Source organism: Babylonia areolata, chromosome 13 (genome assembly GCF_041734735.1).
Source record: "Babylonia areolata isolate BAREFJ2019XMU chromosome 13, ASM4173473v1, whole genome shotgun sequence".
NCBI classification, from domain to species: Eukaryota; Metazoa; Mollusca; class Gastropoda; order Neogastropoda; family Buccinidae; genus Babylonia; species Babylonia areolata.
Window position 1 is genome coordinate 21040655 of NC_134888.1, and position 11194 is coordinate 21051848.

Consider the following 11194-nt stretch of genomic DNA (forward strand, 5'->3'; position numbering starts at 1 on the left):
GAGCAAGGCCCTCGATATTAATGACACCGACTGACTGATTGACCACCTTGCAAATAAACTGACCAAGCAAAAACGAGATTGGAAAAAAAAAGGACAAAACCAACAATCCTTGAGAAATCACTTAAAATATACAGACATGTGCATATTTGCACACACGATCAAATCAACGGCATTATGAAGAATGTACGTGCATGAAAAAAAAGCGCCCCAGTAATATGGAAACATACGGTCAAATCCACAATGTTGATATCTAATGTACACATACAATAAAAAATCAAATCCCCGCATTATGTACACATACGCTCAAATGATCAACACACATAAAATCCCAACATTCTGTATTCATGAAATAATGATCAAATTTATGTGAAAACATTTACACGCGCAGAATAATCCATTTAATAATAGATTAAAACCATAAAACAGACATAAAAAAACAAAGATAGACAATTAAATAACATAAAATAAAACAGAAAAGATAATGATATGAATGACATTATCAATAACAATGATACTATAAAAGATTAAATAAAATAAAATAATAAATAATAAAAATTACGCGGGTACGCAGTGGCAGCTGGGGAGTGCTCATTTTCTTTTGGAAGGCTCGACTGAGGTTTTATTTCTTTAATTCATAATTATTTCGCTCTGTTTCGTCGCGTTTAACTGACGCGGAATTATATTCGATTATTGGTGGTTAATGTGTTTCATGTCACTATTATATTTCATTCTGTTTCTTCCGTAAATCTGTTAATACGTACAGTGTACGCACTGACCTTTGTCACTGATGTGTCGAATGATGCGTTTGTATTCATTGTTTATTTTTTGTTTGATTGATTGATTGAGAGAAGACTTAGTGTTCATTGATAATAAAAGAGAATACCTTTTGGTGGAGAGAAGCGTTCTTTTAACATTAGATGATATTACTTTTGATTGAGATTAATGAGAGAAGTTTCCTTTCCAGTTCCATTCCCCTATCTCTTCTCTCCGTATGTGTGTGTGTGTGTGTGTAACTAGAGAGAGAGAGAGAGAGAGAGAGAGAGAGAGAGTCGAGTTCCAATCAAAACAAACCAAACAAAACCCACGTTTTCTCACCAAACATGTTCACATGCACAGAACAGGCCAATCTGCTTTCTCTCTATCTCTCTCATTCACAGTCCATGAAAACTGAGCAAGACACACGCAGGGTACTAAACAGAGCACTACGTAGGTGCATGAGAACACAAACTGTCCCACAAGTCAAGTGCTGAAAAAAAACAACAACCCAAACATAATTCAAAACAGTGCCGAACAGTTTAAAAACAACAACAACAACAAAACAAAATATCTCAACCAAAGCAACAACAATAGCAGAATACAACTGACTGCATCTAATAATCATGATTGCCCACAGCAACTGGTCATTATCATTGGTCTGTAACGTCGAACCAGCTACAAGCGTCCTCATCCCACTTGGCTAATCACACGTTGTTCTCATGTCAGCCCTGGCAAATATCAGAAAGGTATATATATAACAGACCCTGGATCTGAGTTTTCTGCATGCTTGCAATATGCTCACATCATTGATTATGGCAACAAAATCGGAGTATGTCTCTTGACTGCTTAACGAAGAAGAAACCATCACGAGCTTAGTTAGCGACTTGTCTGTGTTTATTACACGCGATTGCCTACGCGTTGCACCAAAGCGGTGTGAGGTTTGGAAACAACCTGGGTATAATTTTTACCCTGGTTATATTTTTATTGTCCCACAGAATGATAATGGCTGTTGATTGTAAGGGTGAGAGTGGGGGCTAGGTGTGTGGGTGGGGGGTGAGGAGTAGGTGGGAAGGGGGCCCGGGAGGAGAACAAAAAAAAAAAAAAAAAAAAAAAAAAAAAAAAAAAAAAAATCGCTGGACGGAGAACAGATGCGTTTTCCTTGACCATGATCATATCACGACATACTGTTGTTCTTATATAAATAAATCACCTTGGCGCGTGTATCTACGCGCGTTATATTGATTCGCACTGCACACTGGTCTTCTCTCCCTCGATGTCCACGACATGATTATTATTGAACAGGCCTTACAAATCACCACGTACTTTGATATCAACTTCCTCTCCTGCAAATGACAGCAACAGTACCGGCTTGTCATAGTGAATGTCTTATTCATCCACCGAGTATGCTGGTCTCTGTGTATATTGTTGATGTCTTCTTAATCACCACACACACTGATCTCTTTTCCCCTATTCATTCTAATGTCGTCGTAATCATCGTGTATTCACTGATTCGTCTCAATCATCATATGCAAATGCTGTTTTCTTAAACGCTTGTGCACACTAATGTTTTCTTCATCACCGCACACACACTGGTGTTTTCTTAATCAGCGTGCACATTGGAAATGACGTTTTCTTCATCTCAGTGAACATTGATGTTTTCTTAATGCACATTAATGTTTTCTTTTATCACCGTGCATCATGGATGTTTTATTGATCACCGTGTACACAGATGTTTTCTTAATCATCATAAACACTGGTCTTTTCTCAATCACCGTGCTCATTGGATGTTTTTCTAATCATCATAAACACTGGTCTTTTCTCAATCACCATACTCATTGTATGTTTTCCTAATCACTGAGTACACAGATGTTTTCCTAATCATCATAAACACTGGTCTTTTCTCAATCACCGTGCTCATTGGATGTTTTCCTAATCACCGTGTACACAGATGTTTTTCTAATCATCATAAACACTGGTCTTTTCTTAATCACCATACTCATTGGATGTTTCCCTAATCACTGTGTACACAGATGTTTTCTTAATCATCATAAACACTGGTCTTTTCTCAATCACCGTGCTCATTGGATGTTTTCCTAATCACCGTGTACACAGATGTTTTCTTAATCATCATAAACACTGGTCTTTTCTTAATCACCATACTCATTGGATGTTTTCCTAATCACTGTGTACACAGATGTTTTTCTAATGATCATAAACACTGGTCTTTGAGATTCTCAATCACCGTGCACATTGGATGTTTCCCTAATCACCGTGTACACAGATGTTTTCCTAATCACTGTGAACGTTGATCTCTTCGTCCTCGTCCTCGGAAGACACTGACATGTCGTCAAAGCTGACGCAGTCCACGTGCGAGTTGCTTTCGCTGACAGTTGACTTGACGTCATCACACAGCGAAGAACTCACACGGTCCTGCTGCTGCTGATAATGATGATGATGATGATGATCATCATGGTTCTGGCGGTGGTGGGGGTGATCCCTGAGACCACCGCCGCTGCCCACGCGGGCAGTGACGTCGTCTTTGTTGTCGTCGTCCTCCTCCATGTCCTGCCGCACGTGCACACGCCGGTGCCGCTCCAGGTTGCTCTTGTGGCTGGTGGCGTAGTCGCAGACGGTGCACAGGAACTCCTTCTGGCCGCTGTGCACCGCCAAGTGTCGCTTCAGCAGCGCCTTCCGGCAGAAGCGGCGCCCACAGTAGAAGCAGGAGTAGCCGTGGTAGTGGAAGACGAGCGCGTGCTCGCGCAGCGCCGCCTTGGTGTGGAAGAGCACCCCGCAGCACTCCAGCAGCTTGGCCGACAGCTGGTGCATAGTCAGCATGTGGCGCTTCAGGTTGTTGCGGCGGTCCGTCGTGTAGCGGCACTGCGGGCACGGGAACACCTTCCGCCCGTACGGCGACGTGGCGGAGGCGGAGGCCTCTGAGGTCGTCGTCATCATCATCATCATCAGCGACGGAGGGAACCCCGACGTTGGTCCCGCCACCGTAGCAGCACCCAGTGCGGCGTCCTCCTCCCTGTGCAACGCGGCACTCGCAGCGCAGCGGGACAAGAAACTCTGCAGCGCCGTCGCTGGGGCTGGAACAGGAACTGGAACTGGAACGGGAGGCGGTGACGTCATCGGCAGAACTGTGGGTGACGTTTTTGGCAAGATGACGTCAGAAGCGACTAGTCTCTCCGAGGCGGCGACTCGTCTCTCTGACATCATCAGACCGTGGTGACTCCGTCTCAGCTGCTGGAGAAGGGAGAGAGGATGAGGGAGCGTGGGGAAAGGGGCGAGATTTCCGCTCAGCTTGGAGCAGGTGGATGTGTGTAAGAAGGAGGGGGTGGTGGTGTTGTCCGGCGAGGAGGTGGACGAGTAGAGGCTCAGGTCATCGGCGGCAGAGCGGCGAAGGAGAGAGGGACCCGTCTTGTCCGTGACGGCTGGCACAGGAAAGGAATCCGCCTTCTCCGAGACCGAGACAGAGAGGTGATGGTGGTGGTGGTGGTGGTGGACAGGAGTAGGACCCTTCTCAGAGGCTGGGCAGAAGGAGGAGGAGGAGGAGGTCCCTTTCCCGCCGGGGTCAACGACGTGAAAGGACATCTTTTTTTCGGAGGAGGGAGTTTGGTGGTAACGTATCCCTTTCTCAGAAGAGGCAACAACGTGGTAGTAGGGCGTCCCTTTCTCCGAGGGAGTGTGTTTGAGAGCCCCTTTCCCAGTGGAGGCAACAACGTTCTCAGAGGTAGCAGCGTGGCAAATAGTAGCAGTCCCTTTCTCAGAGGAAGGAGCGGAGTGGAAGGAGTTGTTGTGGAGGGGGGCGCCGAGGAAGAGGGGAGGAGGAGGTCTGAGCGGCAGGCGGAGGTCCAGGCCCATCAGGGGCAGCGGCAGGGTAGGAGGTGGGTGAGGGTGAGGGTGGGGATGGGGAGGAGGGGGGAAGAACATCATGGTGTCCACTAGGTGCCGGGGTGGCCCTTGGCAGTGCACAGGGATGGGTCTGTAACATAAACACATGATGCGAAGACACAGTATGAATGTATGATAATAGTCGGTAGTGTGGCTATAACCTTCAGATCAGCAGAGGAGGCAACTGCTGTCCCAACCACAATTTCATTAAGTATCTTGCCCAAGTTACAATCCCTGCTCTAGGCCAAGATGGTTTAAGGACAGTCGGTGTTGGGATGGTACCCAAAGGCCGACTAGCCCTCAAAGCTGTAGCACGAACAGCCAGTGCAATTTTGCCTCCCAGTTTGAGAGACGTATATGACAGCCGTGTTCGACTATGACTATCAGAACAGCACAGAAGGTAACTGCTGTCCCGACTATCTGGGCTAGAATTTTATCATAGTGGAGAGTGTCTTGCCCATGTTACATCCACACTCTCTCGGCCAAGTGGGGTTTAGATAGTTGGTGTTGGGATGGTTCCCAAAGGCCAACTAGCCTCCAAGACTGCAACACAAAGAGCAAATTCAATTTTGCTTCCTAGTTTGAGTCACAGTCCTTCACAAAAAACAACAACAAAAAACAAAACAAAACAACTGAGCTGTAAATGATTTCCCATTGCAATGGAGAAACCATTGATAATACAGCTCTCACTTTGCTGTTGCCCCAACTGTAAACTTCTGTCAGTCTGTGATATTATTATAAGGTGAGTGTTGGGCCAACTGTGTGGATAAAAGTGCAGTCATACTTTCTGTTGAAAGAGAATGAATGAATGAATGAATCTTTATTTTCCAACGGTGAAGATATTAGCACTTTGGCCGACTTACACATCTGCCGTTGTTCTAAGAGACACACAAACATGTACGCATATAAATGTAGTTATACTATAATGTACGAGTATAACACAGCGTCAAACTGAGAGACACAACATCGCTCACATCTGTACGGAACGGAAGCGAGTAACACACACACGCACACACACACACACACACAAAGGGAAAAACAACAACAAAACCCTAGCATGAATGCTACACATGAATGATTCAAGTGAAATTAACACAGAAAAGTAACGATAAAATTTTAAACACAGATGTAAGAGACATAAAAGGCAGCAAATAAGGCGACGGGTAATAGGGATATGGACAGATAGACACATTATGTGAAAGACAGAGAGAGGGAGAGACAGAGGGGAGAGAGAGACACAGACAGACAGACATGTAAAGATATGTCAGTGTGGGAAAAAAAAAAAGAGTTGGGTGAGGGTGGTTCACAATTTGTAATACATGTAAGTATACAAAATATTAGACGTGACCAGACTAGAGTTTGATTTCGTTTGTTTGTGTCCACTGTAAAGAGAAAATCTCTGAAAACAATATTCTGTGGCGTGATACGTTATCAACTGATTGACGCATTTGAGAGAGAGAGAGAGAGAGAGAGAGAGAGAGAGAGAGAATCCACTTTTGTGGCGTGATGTGTGTGTGTATGTGTGCGCGCGCGCGCAAGCGTGTGTAATTTGCTTTTATATCATTCAACACAAGAAGGATACAAATGTCAAGAAGGCAGTGTCTGTTTGAAGATTGATCTTTCAGTGTCATTTTTGACTCACTTGTGTAAACAAAGTGAGTCTATGTTTTAACTCACTCAGTACGACCAGTCCTCTCTTCTCCTCTACACAGACCCCTCGGATGACCCAACCTTTAGCTTCCGTCGTCAGAATTGTGGTATTCTCTGTCAACATTCACTTCTTCAGTATAACATCCTTCCGCTTGCAATATTTTGATGATGGTAATTGGGGTGAAACGCTGTTAACGTCGTCTCTTTCGCCGTTCGTATGGAGAGAGTTAACCCGGTGCTCGGTTGTCTGTGTGTGTGTGTGTGTGTGTGTGTGTCCGTGGTAAACTTTAACATTGACATTTTCTCTGCAAATACTTTGTCAGTTGACACCAAATTAGGTATACAAATAGGAAAAATTCAGTTCTTTCCAGTCATCTTGTTTAAAACAATATTGCACATATGGGATGGGCGCAAAAAAAACAACAACAACAAACAAACATGAAGCCTAATTATATGCAAACTGCATTTACTGTTATATTTATATTTTTGTATTCTCTAAACTTGGCACTTTGATCTGATATTCTGGCCCAACAACAAGAGCAGTCATTATTATCATTTTTTTGTTCAAACAGGAACTTCTTTTGCTAAGCATGGAAGTTTTATTTATTTTGCAATCGTTTTGGTGCAGGTAGTAAAAAAGGGAAAATACTCTGTAATTAATGCTAGGGGACTTAATTTGCTTTAAACTGATCTTTCTCATCTTAAACATTACATTTTGAAATTATACTCAATACATAAAAAGCTTGGATTTTTTAAAAGTGTATCACAAGTGAATCTTGAAGGCCTTGTCTCTCTTGTTTCTTTTTTTTCTTTCTTTCTCTCTCTTGTTGTAGTTGCAGGCTACTGATGAAAGTAAACTCGAGATTTTCAGATTACTAACTATTCCAGTAAAGGTAAAAACACTGGTGTGTTATTCAAGGATTGCCGTACGATATCGAAGAACATGAATTGATTCAATCGTTCGTTTTCTGCTTATCCAGAGACTTTCAGTGGAGCTGACCGAAATCTATTCATTTCAGCTCGAGAGTGCTACGTGACAGATTTGTTGGGTTGTATTTTGTCGCTTCCTTTGACGTGGCATTACCAAGACCTGTGAGACTGAGACACTGGCCACTAGTGTTGGTCACGAAAATTTCAGCAATACTCACTTTCAATGGGCGTGCAACTGGAGAGAGAAACCCACATGATTATAGAACAATCAGCTCTGAAGATACTAGTCGGTCGAGGAAAATATTATGACTGTGTTATTTATTTACTTGTATTTTTGTTTTATTTTGATTCCCCCCCCCCCGTTCAAGTTATAGGCCTACACACTGTGTGAGATGAACACGATTTTATAAGAATATTCATTTGTCTTCTTTTTGCGTCTACACTGTTAGCGTTAATGTGTCACTGCACTGTACTTTAAAGATTTACTCACATTCTATATAATCATGTTCTTAGAGTGTAAATCATAAATAATGTTTAAATAATATGTTTGCTCTATAATAATCTTGGACAATTAATGGATCGTTTGACAGAACGCAACGGTCTTCGCACAAGGGATAACAGAAAGAGAACGGAGAGAAAAAAAGAGAAAAAAAAAAAGAAGAAAAAAAAGAGGCTGTCCCATATCACATACTGAGTAGAGCTGAACTGGCAACGGCCATACCACGTTGAAAACACCGGTTCTCGTCCGATCACCGGAAGTTTAATTAAGCAACGTCGGGCCCGGTTAGTACTTGGATGGGTGACCGCCTGGGAACACCGGGTGCTGTTGGCATTCCTTTTTAAGCGCGTTGGGCTACGCCGCTGGTCAGGCATCTGCTTGGCAGATGTGGTGTAGCGTATATGGATTTGTCCGAACGCAATGACGCCTCCTTGAGCTACTGAAACTGAACGGGTGCTGCCTTTAGGAGTGCGCGCTCATACTTCCTTTCTCTATGACATGCACGTGAGCCTGCCTTCGATTGAGCGGGGCCCTCGTGAGGCCTGGGAAGGGAGGAGAGGGGTACATTATGACTTAGAAACTCCTTGTTTCGTTTTCTGGGCTTCACGTCGCGCTTCACGTAACGACTCGTTTTGACCAAAGATCAAAGTGTTCATGAGCTTGGCTGCATCTTCTGTTAGAGAACACCAGGCAGACAAATGTATGAAAAAAAAAAAAAAAAAAAAAAAAAAAAAATCGACATCCCCCAATTAACTGCACCCAATACATGCTTGACAAATTGCACTCTCCCAAGGACACAACACCAGACCGAAACGGGGTCTCCACCACTGATCACATACACGTCCACGTTCATCGGAGCAACACACATGGTGCGACTGAAGGGAGACAAAGAACAGCACACACACACACAAACACAAACCACCCAAAACAACACATATACATATAATGGAATCTGTGTGCAGTCTCCTGTAACAACAACCACACAAAAAAGCATATAGCAAAGAAGAAACGTCAGGTGGATTATGCCTTTATTAATTTCTTGGATTAATGTATTCAGGCCTATTTATTGGACGCTTCATCATCTTTCAGTGGCCTAACACTCGCGCTGCTTATGGAGCACCCTCATTTACACAAGAGAAATTTAATTATAAACAACATCCCACACACACACACACGCTCGCCTCTTGTTGTTTCAGACCTTATGATCATCATTCCCCCCCTAAACCCCTCCAAAAAAAAACAAAAACGTCGCGAAGAGCGCCATATAGCTTCGATTCCACACTGTTATATGACTGGATGGTTATTAAGGGACATGTTTTAAATGTTAATTTTTTTGTTACTTATTCAAAATAACACAATCTGTTACATTCAACATAATGTGTCGTTAAAGAAATGGTTATGATCTTGCTATTACCATAACGATAATAACAACCATTATTATTATTATCATCATAACCATCATTATTATGTTCCTTTAATCTTTCCCTGGCTCCTATCTCCCTCCAATTCAAAATCAAACACTCTTTTTTGATCGACGTGAAACTTAAACGTGTGCAATCACATGCTCGTTGTAAAACATCAACAAAAAGAACAGAACATGCGCGCCGTAATAAGACATGAAAACAAGTCAAATAAGACCTCACAGTAACTGACGATAGACTAGAACAAACAACATACCCACACACACACACGTGCGTGTGGTAAGACAATTAGGTATTGCACAACAATGTATTTAAAAAAAACAACAACCATCTAGCAAATAAATTACACTTTTGAAACCACATACACTTTAAGACAATCTCCGTTATTCATATATATATATATATATATATATATATATATATATATATATATATATATATATATATATATAATGTATTGTATATATGAATGCAACATTTTCAATCTGTCGGTATACCGGTAGGCTATAGTTACGTAATGCGAAATTTTCACGTCTGTCGGCAGGCTTTTGTTATTTACTGCAACTATTTCACTGTCTGTCGGTAGATTATACTTAATTAATGCAAACATTGATTTTTCACAGTCTGTCGATAGGCTACAGTTAATCAATGCAAAACGTTCATTATAGTCTGTCGCATGGCTATAGTTGATGAATGCAAAATATTCAGTCCGATGACTTATTTTATGTCTAATTGTGCAATGTTCATACGTAACATACGTACAGCCATTGTTGGGTTAAAGTGATGAATGAATACCTGGAGGATGTAAGTGCAGTTGGTTGCCTTTTATAGTATCAGTATCATAACTCACGGAGGTGTCACTGCGTTCGGTCAAATCCATATACGTTACACCACATCTGCCAAGCAGACGCCTGACCAGCAGCGTTACCCAACGCGCTCAGTCAGGCCTTGGAGAGAAAAAAAAAAAAAAAAAAAAAAAGAAAAAGAAAAGAAAGCAGCCTTTAACTGATCACCCGCGAGTGGTTATGTGCATGTAAGGTGTGTTTGTTTTACACGTAGCATCGTTTGATGTTGGACAAATCGTTGCACCAACAGGTGTTATGCCAAGTATCGTCATCGCCAAAAAGCTCTAGAGTGTGACGCTTGCAACGCCAGAAGCCGATGAGTGGTTTATAAACGGGACGTAAACTGCCTAGTCTTATTTAAAAACCGACGATAATCGACTGTTACACTGTACTGGTACTGGTACTGGTGTGTGTGTGTGTGTGTGTGTGTGTGTGTGTGTGTGTGTGTGTGTGTGTGTGGTTTATTTATATTCATCTATGATAAATAAATATAAAAGAATATATACAAATTTATATTCAATAGTTCATCTAACGAGTCTCATTGAAATAAAGAACTTAACTGCAAAAGGTAAAGCAGTTTAAACGGGCCTTTTCATTTATAGCTTTTTAAATTCATTTGGATGACCAGCTCTAGTTGTAAACAAAATATCAAAGCGCAATTTTTTTGCTAATCTGACAACGAACCAGAAAGGATCCAAGAAAATTTTGCCGGTGGCAAATGAAATGGTAATAGTGTCCACGATCCAGAAATTTCTTTTAATCCCGATGACTCATACACCTTTAACTGAAATGTGTGTGGAAAGAATGTTTTCACAATCTTTAAGCCAGATTGTAGTGTTCACGGACAAAGTATTTCCAGAAAAAAAAAGTCAACGCTAAAGTTGTTAGCCACGGACAACATACACGAGGTTTATCAACATAGACTAACTTTTTAAAGCAAAAACCGCAATCTATTTCAAAACATGTAATAAATGGAAATCTCATCCAATATTTCAAACAGATGTAGGAATATAAACGGATGTGATATTTGTGTTCACTGCAATCTTTGGGAAAGTGTTAACTTGATTATGTGCATTAAAAAGAATCAAACGATTACATGTGATGTAGCTTTTCTAAAAGTAGCAAAAAACAACAACGATAACAACAACAACAAAAAAAACAACAACAACCAAAACAAAAAAAAACAAAAACAAAAAAAA

The 11194-nt window shown here is 41.7% G+C and overlaps 1 protein-coding gene and 1 pseudogene across 2 annotated transcripts in view; one reads left to right on the plus strand and one right to left on the minus strand.

Annotated features, from left to right (window-relative positions):
• Positions 1-1055: 1055 nt before the first annotated feature.
• LOC143288873 (uncharacterized) overlaps positions 1056-11194 on the minus strand; it is a 23062-nt gene continuing 12923 nt past the window's right edge. For both annotated transcript variants that reach the window (XM_076597530.1, XM_076597529.1), the window contains exon 2: positions 1056-4741. In XM_076597530.1, the coding sequence (XP_076453645.1) occupies positions 3046-4692 (1647 nt within the window). In that variant the 5' untranslated portion in view covers positions 4693-4741 and the 3' untranslated portion in view covers positions 1056-3045. The remainder of the gene's footprint in view (positions 4742-11194) is intronic.
• Positions 7938-8062, plus strand: LOC143289352 (5S ribosomal RNA; annotated as a pseudogene).